The 17,494-nt window shown below is 39.2% G+C and overlaps 1 protein-coding gene across 2 annotated transcripts in view; it reads right to left on the reverse strand.

Moving 5' to 3' along the window:
* Window positions 1–17,494, reverse strand: part of mbtd1 (mbt domain containing 1) — an 80,734-nt gene that overhangs the window by 37,067 nt on the left and 26,173 nt on the right. For both annotated transcript variants that reach the window (XM_072242256.1, XM_072242255.1), the window contains exons 8-10: window positions 13,847–13,935; window positions 10,036–10,270; window positions 9,269–9,324 (exon numbers count right to left, since the gene is read on the reverse strand). In XM_072242256.1, coding sequence (XP_072098357.1) covers window positions 9,269–9,324; window positions 10,036–10,270; window positions 13,847–13,935 — 380 coding nt within the window. The remainder of the gene's footprint in view (window positions 1–9,268; window positions 9,325–10,035; window positions 10,271–13,846; window positions 13,936–17,494) is intronic.

Below are 17,494 nucleotides of genomic sequence, written 5' to 3' on the forward strand. Positions count from 1 at the left end.
ATAATTTATATGTGGTTTCCAGCTTAATTTATTATCTATTACCACTCCTAAATTCAAAACAAGATTCAAAACAATCGCAACTGTTCAGCATGGACTAGATGGGCTGAAGGGCCTGCTTCTCTGCTGTAGTGCTGTTTTTTTTTAAAAAGGAGAGGTGTTTTGTTTGTTTTATTTCATAGTCATACTTTATTGATCCTGGGGGAAATTGGTTTTCATCACAGTTGCACCATAAATAATAAATAGTAATAGAACCATAAATAGTTAAATAGTAATATGTAAATTATGAAATAAATCCAGGACCAGCCTATTGACTCAGGGTGTCTGACCCTCCAAGGGAGGAGTTGTAAAGTTTGATGGCCACAGGCAGGAATGACTTCCTATGACGCTCTGTGTTGCACCTCGGTGGAATGAGTCTCTGGCTGAATGTACTCCTGTGCCCACCCAGTACATTATGTAGTGGATGGGAGACATTGTCCAAGATGGCATGCAACTTGGACAGCATCCTCTTTTCAGACACCACTGTCAGAGAGTTCAGTTCCATCCCCACAACATCACTGGCCCATTCAACAAACCTATTAAAGCAAAACCATTATACCAATTATCTCATTTTTTTTATTTATTTTTTTATAACATAATTTTTTATTGCGTTTTCAAAAAGAATACATGAAAAGATAAAATATACCCTCCCCCCCTCCCCTTAACCCTCACCCCCCCACATATATAGTCCTACCTAAAAAGAAAAAAAGAGAAAAAAAAGAGCCGCCTGGGTGTTGGAAGGTTTCCACATGCTCCATGGAGTTCAAAATAAATTTGGTATAATTATTCGTTACTTTCCACAAGGGACCAAAGTCTTTATCGGAGCACTTAAATATGCCATCCTATCTTTTGTAAATAAGGGCGCCAAATATTCAGAAATGTTACATATTTATCTCTTAAATTATAAGTAATTTCTTCGAGTGGAATAGAACTAGCCATTTCATTATTCCAACGATCCATACTTAAACACAAATCAGATTTCCAAGTAACTGCTATAGTCTTCTTAGCTACTGCCAATGCAATTTTTATAAATTCTTTCTGATATTTATTCAATTTAAGTTTCGGCTTTATCCCTTCAATATCACCTAATAGAAATAATACAGGGTTATGTGGAAGTTGAGTTCCAGTAATTTGTTCCAATAAGACTCTTAAATTTATCCAAAAGGGTTGAATTTTAAAACAAGACCAAGTAGAATGTAAAAAAGTACCAATTTCTTGGTTACACCGAAAGCATTTATTGGATAGATTTGATTTTAATCTATTTATTTTTTGTGGTGTAATATATAATTGGTGTAAAAAATTATGTTGTACTAATCTAAGTCGAACATTTATTGTACTTGTCATACTGTCAAGACAGTCTTGACCAATTTGTTTCATCAATATTAATATTCAGATCTGTTTCCCATTTTTGCTTTGACTTATGGATTCCTCGTTTAATTGTCTGTTCTTGAATCAAATTATACATACAAGAAATAAATTTTTTAATTTTCCCTTTTTGAATTAAAGTTTCAATTTCATTAGGTTTTGGCAAAAACATTGTTTGACCTAGCTTACCTTTTAAGTAAGCCCTTAATTGAAGGTAACAAAAGAAAATATTATTTGATATTTTATATTTATCCTTTAGTTGTTCAAATGACATCAATATACCTCGTTCATAACAATCTCCTATAAATTTAATCCCTTTTTGGTACCAATTATATAAAAGTTGATTGTCCATTGTAAAAGGAATAAGTCTGTTTTGGAACAAAGGTCTCCTTGCTAATAGAGATTTCTGTGTTTCTATAAAATGACCATTCACAACCTGGAGGAGCATAAACATTTAGCAATGTTATTTCTGTACCTTCTATTCTTCCTGTGATTTTTACGAACCGTCCTTCTTTGTCTCTAGTCTCTGAAATATGTTCATAATTAAGAGTACTTGATATTAAAGTAGCTACCCCTCTTTTGTGACTCAATTTATATGATGAATAAAATATATGCTTAAAGCCCATTCTTTTTTAATTTTCCATGTTCAGATTGGCTCATATGTGTTTCCTGGAGGAAAGCTATTTGTGCCCTCTCTTTTTTCAATTTAGACATAATCTTATTTCTTTTAATTGGATTCAAAACCCCATTAACATTATAGGAAATTATTTTTACCAATTCAGTTTGCATTTTTCTCTAGTAGAAAAAAAAAACTCTCCTTTTCTAACCAAACAGTAAGCAATCCCTTCTCAACAGTAAACCAAGACATATAACCACACCCTAGACATTTTTGAACGTGCAACATTTGAAAATTTTTCCCGACTTCCCACAGTGAGGCCTGAGCACCGACCCGCCTCAGTTCAGAGGGATAACCTCTATCTTCACCCTGTGTTAGAGGGCCCTCAGCAGTTTGAATAATCATAGAGAATTTTCTCCTATTTATGTCTCGACCATATTGCTATCATTCAAGTTATTCCGTCTAGTTTATTTTCAGTTACCAGTTTTCATTTTACCTTTAAGTCCGATTTACTCTTTTCAGTCATTTCTCTTAATTAATCTGCGTTCTCTGTACATTCGCGTCTGAATATTTGCAGCTTTTCCTTGTAGTTTGACACTCTGGTTCGTGCGGAGCGTCCTCGCCGCACTAACTGCCACGACTTCTGCCGAATCCTCTCCAGTAGCGACTCCGGTTGGGTGATAACTTTAATAGGTAGTCCCCGGTCCGCCAGGTCCAATGTTGCCTCCTCCACTGTAGCGTAAGTTTTTGTCCCTTCGTTGTAAAAGACTCTCAGCCGAGCTGGATACAGGGTCTAGAATCTGATGTTGTTTTCCTTCAGGACTCTCCGTGTTTCCGTATATTTCTTCCATCTGGCAAGAATCCCCGGTGCGTAGTCATGGTCTAAACTGATTTTACAGTTGCTCCACATGAAACCTTTATTTTGTCATGCCCGTTTAAGCACCTCTTCCTTCGTTCTGTAACTGAGAAATCTGACCAGAATCGATTTGGGCTGGGCGCCTGCTGGAGGCTGTGGTGCCAACGCGCGGTGAGCTCTTTCTATCTGTAGGTCTTTTGCGGCCGGTATATCAAGGTTCTCTCTAAGTAGCTTCTCCACGAAGGGAATCATCAATCCGGGTTTACCTTCAGTTCCTTCAGGAACTCCGTAAATCCTCACATTTTCTCTTCTCAAGCGGCCTTCTTGATCTATTAGTTTCCACTGGAGCTGGTCTTGCAGCTTCAGCATTTCTGCTATCACCTCCTCTGCGTCTTGTAGCTTCTCTTCAATTCCAACAATCCTCGCTTCGGCTTCATCTATCCGCGAGTTAGTTTTTACTATTTCTCCTTTAATATCTTCCAGCTGTTTGCTGTTATCTTGTCGGAACTCGCGAATCTCTCCGAGAATCAAGGACAGAGTCACTGATTCCCCCTCATTATCTCCGTCCTGGCTTGCTGTGGGGGAGCTAGGCCTGTCGCCTTGCTGCGTCTCTTTATGTTTATCAGCCTTCGGAGCGGACTTTTTAATCTTGTTCTTAGACATCATCCTTGCCCCTTTTATTAATATAGTTATGCAATATTAAGTATTTGTCTAAATTCGATTATGGGGCAGTTTACCTTCTTTTTTGTCGAGAGACCTTTTCCTTACGCCGCCGTTCTCTTGATGACCCGGAAGTCCCCCGATTTCTGTGTTTCATTATCAACATTTATCTTATTCCATAGATCAATCAAATGTGTTAATATAGGAGATTCTTTCTTTTCCCATATCCATTTAGATTCCCATTTATATATAAAATCTTCAGGTCTATTTTCTCCTATCTTGTCTAATTCTATTTTAATCCATGCTGGTTTTCGATCATCGAAGAAAGATGCAATAAATCTAAGTTGATTTGCTTTATAATAATTTTTAAAGTTTGGAAGTTGTAAACCTCCTAACCCAAATTTACATGTCAATTTTTCCAATGATATTCTTGACATTTTACCTTTCCAAAGAAATTTTCTCACACATTTATTTAACTCTTGAAAAAATTTCTGTGGCAATTATATTGGTAATGTTTGAAACAAAGACTGTAATCTAGGAAATATATTCATTTTTACAACATTGACTCTACCTACTAATGTTATTGGTAGTATCATCCATTTGTCAAAATCTTCTTGAATTTTTTTCAATAGTGGTAAATAATTAAATTTATATAAATTCTTTACATCATTATCAAGTCTTATACCTAAATACTTTATACCATTTACCGGTCACCTAAATTGGGTTACTAATTGACATTGACTATAGTCTCCTTTAGTAAGAGGTAAAATTTCACTTTTATTCCAATTTATTTTATAACCTGATACCTTCCCATATTCATCCAATCTAGAAGATAATTTATGTAACAAATGTTGTGGGTTTATTAAGTAAATCAAAACATCATCGGCAAAAAGATTAATTTTATATTCCTCCTGATTAACTCTAAAACCCATAATATCTGGATCAATTCTGATTAGTTCTGCTAATGGCTCTATTGCCAGCACAAATAAAGCAGGTGATAATGGACAACCTTGTCTAGTTGACCTTTTTAACTGGAATGGTGTTGAAATTTGAGAGTTTGTCACTACTTTAGCCTTAGGGTTAGAATTTAAAGTTTTAATCCAATTTATAAAAGATGTTCCTAACCCATATTTTTCTAGTACTTTAAATAAAAAATCCCATTCTAATCTATCAAATGCTTTTTCTGCATCCAAGGCTACTACTATACCCTTCTCATCCCTTTTTTGTGCCAAATGAATTATACTGAGTAGCCGGGTTACATTATCTGCCAATGGTCTATTTTTAATAAATCCTGTTTGATCCATATGTATTAATTTTGGTAAATATTTAGATAATCTATTCGATAAAATTTTTGCTATTATTTTATAATCCGTATTCAATAGAGAAATAGGCCTGTATGATGTTGGTTTCATAGGGTCTCTGTCTTTTTTTGGCAATACTATTACAATCGCTGTTGAAAAAGATTCTGGGAGTTTATGTGTTTTTTTTGCTTGAGGTATTAGTTCCATAAAGAGAGGAAATAATAAATCTTTAAATTTTTTATAAAATTCAGGTGGAAAACCATCTTCTCCTGGAGATTTATTACTTTGGAGTGATCCTAAAGCTTCTTCAACTTCTTTTAATGTAAAAGGCATATCTAAACCCTTCTGTTCTTCCAAATTCAATTTTGGAAGAGATACTTGTGATAAAAACCTTTCTATCTCATTAACATCATTTTGTGATTCTGATTGATATAATTCAGAATAGAAACTTTTAAAGGTTTCATTTATTTCAAGAGGTTTATAAGATATTTTATTTGCCCTTGTTCTAATTGCATTTATTGTTTTGGAAGCTTGTTCTGTTTTCAACTGCCAGGCAAGAATTTTATGTGCTCTCTCACCTAACTCATAATACCTTTGCTTAATTCTTATAATTGCTTTTTCCATTCTATATGTCTGAAGCGTATTATATTGTAACTTCTTATTGACGAGTTGCCTTCGTTTTTCTTCTGACATATATCTTTGAGATTCTTTTTCTAATTTTGTAATCTCTTTTTCCAATTGATCTAGTTCTGCCATATATTCTTTCTTAATTTTAGACGTATAACTTATTATCTGGCCCCTAAGATATGCTTTCGTCACATCCCATAATATAAATTTATCATCCACTGAATGAAAATTTGTATCCAAAAAAAATTGAATCTGCTTTTTCATAAAATCACAAAAATCTTGACGTTTTAATAATGTTGAATTAAATCTCCATCTATAAGCCACTTCTTCCTTATCAGCCATTATTATTGTCATTAATAAAGGAGAATAATCTGATAATATTCTTGCTTTATATTCCATATTTTTCACTGTGTTGAATATGCATTGATAATAGGAAAACATCTATCCTTGAGTAAGTTTTATGTCTATGAGAATAGAACGAATAGTCTCTTTCTTTAGGATTGATTCTTCTCCATATATCAATCAAATTTAAATCTTTCATCAATGATAAAGTTAGATTTACTACCTTCGATTTTATAACAGCCTTGGTTGATCTATCTAAGACTGGGTCTAAGCAAAAATTAAAGTCTCCTCCAACTAATATTTTTTCATGTGCATCCGCCAAATTCAAAAAAGCTTCTTGTATGAATTTTGCATCATTTTCGTTTGGTGCATAAATATTCATAAAAGTCCATAGTTCAGAGAAAAGTTGACAATGTATAATCATATATCTCCCTGCAGAATCAGTTATTACATTTTGTATTCTAATTGGTAACGTTTTATTGATCAAAATTGCTATTCCCCTCGCTTTTGAATTAAATGAAGCCACAACAACACTACCCACCCAATCTCTCTGTAGTTTCTGATGTTCTGTTTCTGTTAGGTGCGTTTCCTGTAAAAAAGCTAAATCTATCTTCATTTTCTTAATATGTGTTAAGATTCTTTTTCTTTTCACTGGTCCATTAAGCCCGTTAACATTAAAACTCAAAAAATTCAATAAATTAGTCATTATTCTTAACAAAGTTACTCCAATCTAAAACATTACTTATCTTCTCAACTCTCATAGTTCCTTGGGGAATCTCTTTGAACTTCACCATGTTGCTATGTGTTTCCCTCCCAACCCTCCAGGCAAAAAGAAAAAAAAAGATAGAAAGGATACAAAAAAAGAAAAAACAAAATATCCCCCCACTAATGTTGTGAATGAAAAGATACACAACACTACCCCCCTCCATTTTGTGGGTCGTGGCTAAAGCCACGCTTGCACACATGATTAGCGTAGCAATTGGTCAGTGCTTCTTCCAGCTCCCCCGCAACAAAAAAAATTATATATATATATATATATATATATATATATAAACAAAATTAATGTTACTATTCCCAACTACTATTCCTCCAATTTTAACCTTTCTTACCCCCCTCGTATAATTAATAATATATTTATATATTCATCCGCCTTCAAAAATCCAACAAGTCCATTCTTTGACCCAATCTTCATCTTCAATCTATCTCGCTCCCCTGGATTTGTTCTTGTATCTGGTGAACATTCAGAGAATCTCGCACAAACTGCTCTGCTTTCCGGTAGTCATCAAAAAATCTTTTTTCTCCACCAGGCAAAAAAAATCTTCAAGGTTGCAGGATAACGCAATATAAATTGATAACCGTGATCCCATAGGGTTTTTTTCACTGGATTAAATTTCTTCCTTCTCTTCAAAAGTTCATAACTTATGTCAGGGTAGAAAAAAACTTTGTTCCCTTGAATCATCAATGGCCCTTTTCTATCCTTGGCAGCTTGAGCAGCTGCCTGTAGAATCCTTTCCTTGTCTTGAAATCTTAAGAATTTTATTAAAATCAATCGTGGATATTGGTCATCTTTTGGTTTTGGTCTTAGAGCTCATGTGCCTGCTCAATTTCAATTGGTCGAACCTCCTCTTCCATTTGCAAACCTTCCGGGATCCACCTTTGAAAAAATTCTATTGGATTTTCTCCCTCCATACCTTCTTTAAGACCAACAATTTTAATATTATGTCTACTGAAATTTTCCAACATGTCCACTTTCTCCAAGAGTCGATTTCTTTCCGAGTTCCAGACAAGCAGATCATTTTCTGTTTTTTCCACTCTATCATTCATATGCCCCATTGCTCTTTCCATCTTCTGAAGCTTCTTATCCATTTTATCCTGTCTTTCCATAGCTTTATTATAGCACATCTTCATATCTCTAAGCTCTTCTCTTACTTTTCTTAGTTCAGCCGTTAATTGCAATATAGCCTCTCTTATGTTTCCATCAATTCCTTTACTTCCAATCGCTTCCAATTCTTTCTCCTCTTCTTCATCTGTGTTCTCTGCGGAATCAAATTCTGACTGAGTCATTTTCAATTGCAGTGGCTGTCGGTTCTTGTAGTTTAAGTTGTGTCGATTTGCGCATGCGCATTTCCGGCATCTTCTTCGGAGAGACCGCTACCGCCGCCATTGCTCCCTGTTCTACCAAAGGAGATCCAACCTGAGTCCGAGGCTCCATCATTGCAGTAGGCCCTTTTTTCTTCCCATCTCGCGGCGGCTTCGCAACAGCAGACTTCTTCTGTTGCAGTTTAGGAGGCATATCGTAAAGTAGTCTTGCAAAGTTTATAAATAGTTTTCGGAAAGTATTTATTAACTTTTTTGTTTAAACAGTACTTTGCTGATTTTTTACGGGAGAGCTGGATTTACACGTCTCAATCCCACGTCATCACGTGACGCCCCCCCCACCAATTATCTCATCTATCACAACTCACTCATTAAGTTTTTAAGCTGCACACAATCAAATAGCAACCTGCTGTGAAGTAATATACACTTCATTCAGCAGAGTTTCACTTTTAAAAACACATATAGCTTCAAAATATGAACATCATCAATTAAGCTAATGGAATCCTGACATGGCTCACCTTTGAATCTAAGTACAGTGGATTCCATTTAATTAGGCCATCGGTTGACAGGGGCAGCCACTATTTGCGACAATTCTTAAAGAGCAAAAACTAATCGATAAAATAACCAGGATTCCCTTCATTCATTTGGGACACTGTGCTACTTAACTGGATTAGGAGACCGCTGCTGAACATTTTCTAACTAGCGTCAGTCACGAACTATGTGCGGCTGTTAATGTGCTCATGCTTAGAGTGAATAGTTTTTAATTAGCATCAGTTGGTGTTCAAAAAGCATTAACTTTGTCACTGATAGCAGTAAGACAAGTCAAAACAGTTTTGTTCACTGTGGTTTCAAGCATTTAAGCTTGGAGCTGTCAGAAATGGCCCCGGGAGTGAAAATGAAACAATTTCACTACTTCAACAAGTTAGGAATTGTTAATTTGAAGGTATCTACGATCACCTTAAATGTTACAATGAAAATGGAGACTTGGAAGATGTAATCATCGAAAGCATTGTATGAAGGCAGTCTATTATTTGCACTAGGTGTCTACCCTGATTTTGTAGAACACAGCAGCATACACTAGATGAATCCTTCCGTTCATAACCATTAGGAACTAATACATTGTTTTATAGTACTGTAATAGTATTGTATCATTCGCATTTGTTCTGCATTTTATTTAATATGTAATTTGTTACTCACTTAAACAGTAGTTTGTCTTTTTTATATACCTTTTTGAATATTTCCATGAAACTTTGGCTAATTGGGGAATCCACTTAATTGGACCCAATTAACTGAAATCTGCTGTTGTAAACAGTACCTGAAGCTCTCCTGAAGCACTCAGTATTACAGGCACAGAACCACACCTCTTACCTTTGCAAATAATTGTGCAGCAGCATCACAGTGTCCTTCCTGCTTCTTTGAGCCATCTGAAAGAAAAGAAAAGTTAGAAGTGTAATTAAACCTTGAGACGGTGTGCAGTCAAGCTCTATCTGGGATGACAATCATAAAATGTTGAACAAGATGCAAAGTACAACTTGGATGAAAACCAATTTTGCCACCAGGTTAAATAAAAACAAAGGTTCAGATTAATTCTCCCAAAGATAGGAAGTTCACAACCAATATTTGCCTAACACAGGCTTCAGCAAGAGCCTCAGTTATAGACCAGTTTAAAGTTTCACTGCCGATGCAGAAACACCAACTCCCACCAGTCCCCCGCCTCAATCCCCCTTTACCACCCCCACCCTGATCCTGATGTCCATCACCTTCTTTTCCTGTAGTGCTGGTCTATTATCAGAGACATTCTGCTACATCAGTGCACCGATGAGTGAACACGAACACACACATCCCCTTTCCCTCTCAATGGCTGCTATTCAATAGCCTCACTGACAGGGCTCTGTCATGCAGATTTTACCCCTATTCTTGTTTTTTAAAAAAAAATACCAGTAACAGCATTTCTTTCTAACCAAGGCAAGTGTCACCCACCCATTCAACCTTTCATGAAGAAACTACCTACACCCTCATCTCTCGGTGCCACCACCTTTCAAAGCCTTCAGATGCACACAGAGCTGACCAAGGCTGAAAGAATAAACTCCATCCTATAGATAGTTTCCATAAAATGATTTGAACTTTGCTCTTACCTGACCGTTTGAATCTGTGTCCAATACTCCGTGACCAACCAATAGGGTGAATGAGGGGGCTCAGCATGTGACACCAGAAGTCATCTGTCCCATCATCACACTCCTCATAAATCAGCCGCAAACGACCTCCCACGATGCTTTCAACGACCGCTATCCGCGTTCGGCAGAGGTGCGTCTTATCCACAACTTCTACACGCATGGCAGTTTTGAAAGGATACTGCATGCTTTCGACAACCTGTAAAACACTGGGACATCAGTAAAGAGAAGCAACCACACTTGTTTACCTGAAGCATAAAATTGAGGCAACCAGAAATAAACACAGTGTGGTCTAACCAGGGCTTTATAGAGCTGCAATATTACCTCGCGGCTCTGGAATGCAATCCCCTGACAAACGATGATCAGGGCACTATACGCCACATAGAATAAAGGACACAGTTTTAAAAGGGGTGCACAAGCAGACAGTATTAGGAATATAGGTGCACGTTATTGAAAGTGACAGCGTAGGTTGAAGAAACGGTCAATAAAGCAATGAACCTGACAATCCATTACAAAATCTAACCTTTGTAGAAAACCAGCACGGGTTAATGGTAAACAAATTCAAATCTGGTTTTATTACATAAAGGATGTGGAAACACTGGAGAGGATCAAGAATTGTTCTTACATTGAGGAACATTGTTACCAAGATTGACGAGAGGAGCAGAGACTGTTTTCTTTGGAGGAGAATGAAGGTCTGATGGAAATGTATAAAGTGATGAGGAGTCATGGCAGGTTACTTGGTTAGAGGCCATTTCTCATCACCCAGGACATGCTCTCTGCAATATTACCTCACAGCTTTTGGACTCAATCCCCTTAACTAACGAAGGCCAACACACCACACACCTTCTATCCCACCCTGTCAACTTGCGTACCAACTTTGAGGGATCTAAGAATATGGACCCCAAGATCCCCCTGCTCCTCCACACTGCCAAGAATCCTACCGTAAACATCATTGCCCTTGGGTTTAAAAACTATCCACACTGATACGTGTTAAGCATCAAAGGGGACAAGATGCAGAATCATAGTCAAGGCTCACAAATGTGGTAGAAAAACCAAGGGCAGATCGACAGCACAACCACACGAGAAGAAAGAAGGAGAAATTATTTAAAGATGAAAGATTTGTTTTATTTGTCACATGTTCAATGAAACATACAGTGAAGTGCATTGTTTTTGAATCAAATCAAATGAGCAAGGATTGTGCTGAGGGCAGCTCGCATGTGTCACTACACTTCTACCGGCAACACAGCACACCCACAACTTACTAACTCTAACCCGGACGTCTTTGGAATATGGAAGGAAACTGGAGCTCCCAGAGGAAACTCACATGGTGGTGGGGAGAATATACGGACTCCTAACAGACAGTGATGGGAACTGAACCCCGATCACTGATCCTGTAAAACGTTGCACTAACTGCTAGGCGACCACGTCATCGGACATGGAATGAATGATGATCGAGAATAATTCAAATCCATGGAGTCCCTAAGGCTGCCCAGCGCTGAGTTCAACACTGACTGGCTACTCAAGACACCTCTGGTACCAAACCGTATCGATCTCTGCTGTTCCTTTGGATTAACAGCTGCGTGGAGAGGAGGAGCTTGCTGCACGGTCAACAGCTTGTTTTCGATATCGTTCTGCCCTGGCTCACACAGACAGCTAGGATACAACATAGAAACATAGAAAATAGGTGCAGGAGTAGGCCATTCGGCCCTTCGAGCCTGCACCGCCACTTATTATGATCATGGCTGATCATCCAACTCAGAACCCCGCCCCAGCCTTCCCTCCATACCCCCTGATCCCCATAGCCACAAGGGCCATATCTAACTCCCTCTTAAATATAGCCAATGAACTGGCCTCAACTGTTTCCTGTGGCAGAGAATTCCACAGATTCACCATTCTCTGTGTGAAGAAGTTTTTCCTAATCTCGGTCCTAAAAGGCTTCCCCTTTATCCTCAAACTGTGACCCCTTGTTCTGGACTTCCCCAACATCGGGAACAATCTTCCTGCATCTAGCCTGTCCAATCCCTTTAGGATTTTATACGTTTCAATCAGATCCCCCCTCAATTTTCTAAATTCCGACGAGTACAAGCCCAGTTCATCCAGTCTTTCTTCATATGAAAGTCCTGCCATCCCAGGAATCAATCTGGTGAACCTTCTTTGTACTCCCTCTATGGCAAGGATGTCTTTCCTCAGATTAGGGGACCAAAACTGCACACAATACTCCAAGTGTGGTCTCACCAAGGCCTTGTACAACTGCAGTAGTACCTCCCTGCTCCTGTACTCGAATCCTCTTGCTATAAATGCCAGCATACCATTCGCCTTTTTCACCACCTGCTGTACCTGCATGCCCACTTTCAATGACTGGTGTATAATGACACCCAGGTCTCGTTGCACCTCCCCTTTTCCTATCGGCCACCATTCAGATAATAATCTGTTTTCCTATTTTTGCCACCAAAGTGGACAACTTCACATTTATCCACATTAAATTGCATCTGCCATGAATTTGCCCGCTCACCCAACCTATCCAAGTCACTCTGCATCCTCTTAGCATCCTCCTCACAGCTAACACTGCCACCCAGCTTCATGTCATCCGCAAACTTCGAGATGCTGCATTTAATTCCCTCATCCAAGTCATTAATATATATTGTAAACAACTGGGGTCCCAGCACTGAGCCTTGCGGTACCCCACTAGTCACCGCCTACCATTCTGAAAAGGTCCCATTTATTCTCACTCTTTGCTTCCTGTCTGCTAACCAATTCTCCATCCACACCAATACCTTACCCCCAATACCGTGTGCTTTAAGTTTGCACACTAATCTCCTGTGTGGGACCTTGTCAAAAGCCTTTTGAAAATCCAAATATACCACATCCACTGGTTCTCCCCTATCCACTCTACTAGTTACATCCTCAAAAAATTCTATGAGATTCGTCAGACATGATTTTCCTTTCACAAATCCATGCTGACTTTGTCCGATGATTTCACCGCTTTCCAAATGTGCTGTTATCACATCTTTGATAACTGACTCCAGCAGTTTCCCCACCACCGACGTTAGGCTAACCGGTCTATAATTCCCCGGTTTCTCTCTCCCTCCTTTTTTAAAAAGTGGGGTTACATTAGCCACCCTCCAATCCTCAGGAACTAGTCCAGAATCTAACGAGTTTCGAAAAATTATCACTAATGCATCCACTATTTCTTGGGCTACTTCCTTAAGCACTCTAGGATGCAGACCATCTGGCCCTGGGGATTTATCTGCCTTCAATCCCTTCAATTTACCTAACACCACTTCCCTACTAACATGTATTTCACTCAGTTCCTCCATCTCACTGGACCCTCTGTCCCCTACTATTTCTGGAAGATTATTTATGTCCTCCTTAGTGAAGACAGAACCAAAGTAATTATTCATTTGGTCTGCCATGTCCTTGCTCCCCATAATCAATTCACCTGTTTCTGTCTGTAGGGGACCTACATTTGTCTTTACCAGTCTTTTCTTTTTTACATATCTATAAAAGCTTTTACAGTCAGTTTTTATGTTCCCTGCCAGTTTTCTCTCATAATCTTTTTTCCCCTTCCTAATTAAGCCCTTTGTCCTCCTCTGCTGAACTCTGAATTTCTCCCAGTCCTCAGGTGAGCCACTTTCTCTGGCTAATTTGTATGCTTCTTCTTTGGAATTGATACTATCCCTAATTTCTCTTGTCAGCCACAGTCGACCCTGATCAATGGAGGGCCACGAAATCAATGCTGCTGAGAGGAGATAGGGATAGGGAGCAGGCAACCTACCTGTGAGCAGAAGTCCGGTGGAAGAGTCTTTGCACCAGTTAATCTTTTCACAAGGAAAGCTTTCCAGTTTGTGTATTTATGTTGGATGGCTGGGAAATTAATAGAACAAGAATTACACAGGAAATTCTGTATTTAAGCAGTGCTCTGTATCATTTACAGTAAATCATGTTCTCAGTGTTATTCATTTATTTATTTGTTGTTTTGTGTTTGCAGTCTGTAGTCTTTTGCACATGGGTCGCTTGTCAGTCTTTGTGTGTAGTTTTTCGTTAACTCTATTGTACTTGTCCTCGTGTGAATGCCTGCAGAAATGTGAATCTCAGGGTAGTAAATGGTGACATATACATACTTTGATTATAAGCTTACCTTGAACTTTGAATCGTATTGCAAGAGAAGTTTCCACCCAGAATACTTGTGAATTTAGCAGAAGAAACAGGACCTTCCATGCTCACACATGATGCAGTTTGATATTCAGGAATGCACAGCAGTGCCTCTACTTCCACAGGAGTTTGCAAAGATTCAGCATGACATCTAAAACTTTGACAAACTTCTATAGATGTATGGTGGAGAGTATATTGACTGGCTGCATCACAGCCTGGTATGGGAACGCCAATCCCCTTGAATGGAAAATTCTACAAAAATTAATGTATACGGCCCAGTCCGTTACCGGTAAGGCCCTCCTACTGTTGAGCGCTGTCACAGGTGAGCAGCATCTATCGTCAAGGACCCCACAGGCCATGCTCTCTTCATGCTGCTGCCATCGAGAAAGTGGTACAGGAGCCTTAGGATTCATTCCACAAGTTCAGGAACAATTATTACCCCTCAACCATCAGGCTCTTGTACCAAAGGGGATAACTTCACTTGCCCCATCACTGAACTGTTCCCACACCCGATGGACTCACTTTCAAGGACTCTTCATCTCATGTTCCTGATATTTATTGTTTATTTATTTATTTATTATTACGTCTTTCTTTTAGTACAGGCAGTCCCCGGGTTACAAACAAGATCCATTCCTAAGTTTGTCTTTAAGTCAAATTTGTAGGTAAGTCGGAACAGGTACATACGGTCCTTACTTAGCGCCAGTTAGTCAAAGGTTTCGAGCCTTTTCTTGCACTAAAGATTGTCTAACCAAGTTATCAATAGCCTTTCCATTTCAATAATTAAACCACTGTGTTCCTTAGTAATAATTGTAGCTTTCATTGGGGCAGGGCGTTTCACATGCTCCATTATTCTCACTTTATCCTTTAAAATTGTTCCGATTGTTGACCAACTGTAGCCTAACACTTTTCCAGTGACCGATGGCATTTCACCCCTTTCCGATCGCTTTATTATTTCCACTTTATTTTCAATCATGATCGTTTTCCTTTTCTTTGGTGCATCAGCAGCAGTCCGTTTGTAAGTACGAGTTGTCCATAAGTCGGACGTTCTTGACCCGGGAAATTACTGTCTTTATAGTTTGTTGTCTTTTGCACACTGGTTGATTGCCCAAGTTGGTACAGTCTTTCATTAATTCCATTATGGTTATTATTCTATTATGGACTTATTGTGTATGCCCACAAGAAAATGAATCTCAGGGTTGTATATGGTGGCATATGTACTTTAATAATAAATTTATTTTGAACTTTGAGATGGTGGAAAAGACACTTTGCAAACATAGCTAAATTAAAGCTAAGGTGACTTGAGGAATTCTGATGTGGAAATCAAGTGTGAGGAAGACAGCCAACAACGACAGAGCAAAATGAACAGACAGTAGGAAGTACGAGATCTACGAATTTCACAAGAGTCTGAAGGCATACACGGGGCAGATCATAGAAACATAGAAACTAGGTGCAGGAGTAGGCCATTCGGCCCTTCGAGCCTGCACCACCATTTATTATGATCATGACTGATCATCCGACTCAGAACCCCGCTCCAGCCTTCCCTCCATACCCCCTGACCCCCGTAGCCACAAGGGCCATATCTAACTCCCTCTTAAATATAACCAATGAACTGGCCTCAACTGTTTCCTGTGGCAGAGAATTCCACAGATTCACCACTCTCTGTGTGAAGAAGTTTTTCCTAATCTCGGTCCTAAAAGGCTTCCCCTCTATCCTCAAACTGTGGCCCCTCGTTCTGGACTTCCCCAACATCGGGAACAATCTTCCTGCATCTAGCCTGTCCAATCCCTTTAGGATCTTATACGTTTCAATCAGATCCCCCCTTAATCTTCTAAATTCTGACGAGTACAAGCCCAGTTCATCCAGTCTTTCTTCATATGAAAGTCCTGCCATCCCAGGAATCAATCTGGTGAGCCTTCTTTGTACTCCCTCTATGGCAAGGATGTCTTTCCTCAGATTAGGGGACCAAAACTGCACACAATACTCCAGGTGTGGTCTCACCAAGGCCTTGTACAACTGCAGTAGTACTTCCCTGCTCCTGTACTCGAATCCTCTCGCTATAAATGCCAGCATACGATTCGCCTTTTTCACCGCCTGCTGTACCTGCATGCCCACTTTCAATGACTGGTGTATAATGACACCCAGGTCTCGTTGCACCTCCCCGTTTCCTAATCATGGGGGTATTCGGAAACAGACTGAGCGTTGTGAATTCAATTTGAAGAGGTTCAGAGTGTCAGGACGAACCAACTCGAACCAAGGTGATGGAAGCATGAAATGGAACAAAAAACATCAATAACAAAGGTAAAACAGTCTCAAAGTTCAAAGTAAATATATTATCCAAGTTGTTATGTGTTACATTATACAACCTTGAGACTCATTTTCTTGCCGATATATGCGGGAAAGAAATACAACAGAATTTATGAAAAATTATGCAAAAGAAAACAAACTGTGCAAAAAAAAAAATTATACTGAGAATGTGAGCTGTAAAGAGTCCTGGAAAGTGAGTCTGTACTTCACAGAGTCAGTCAGTGTTGAGGTGAGTGAAGTTATCCCCTCTGGTTCAGGAGCCTGGTGGTTGGAGGGTATTAACTGTTCCTGAACCTGGCAGTGTGGGACCAAAGGCTCTTGTACCACCTGCCCGATGAGAAGACAGCATGACCTGGGTAGTGGGGATCTTTAGTGATGGTTACTGCTTTCTTGTGGCAGCACACCATGTACTCAGTGGTGAACAGAGCTTTGCCTGTGATGGACTGGGCTGACTAAATGGAAGACCTGCCAGATGACAATTGTGGAAAAGGTGTAGTCTCTACGTGTGAACATGTAGAATTCTCCATTCCTGTGGGAGAATGGATAGAGACAGTGATAACCTATATTTGTAATATAGATTTATGATGAAGAGGGTGAAGGGAGTCAGTCCATGGCCTCCTCTATTGCCATGTTGAGGCCACTCTCATGTTGGAGGAGCAGCAACTCATTCTGCCCGAGTAGCCTCTAACCTGATGGCATGAATGTTGATTTCCCTAACTTCTCCTCCCTCCCCCCTCCAAGTCTCTCTTTTTCCATTCCCCATTCTGGTTCCCCACTCACTCCTCCCCTTCTCTCCACCTGTACATTACCTCCTCCTGGTTCCCCTCCCATGGTGCACTGTCCTTCACCACATTTCTTTATCAGCCCTTCACCTCTTCCCCTACCCCCTCCCACATTCTTACTTCATCACCCACCCTTGTACTCCTTACCCTCATCTATCACGTGCCTCCTTCCCTTCCACTCCTGA

This window comes from Mobula birostris, chromosome 24 (assembly GCF_030028105.1).
Source record: "Mobula birostris isolate sMobBir1 chromosome 24, sMobBir1.hap1, whole genome shotgun sequence".
Lineage (NCBI taxonomy): Eukaryota > Metazoa > Chordata > Chondrichthyes > Myliobatiformes > Myliobatidae > Mobula > Mobula birostris.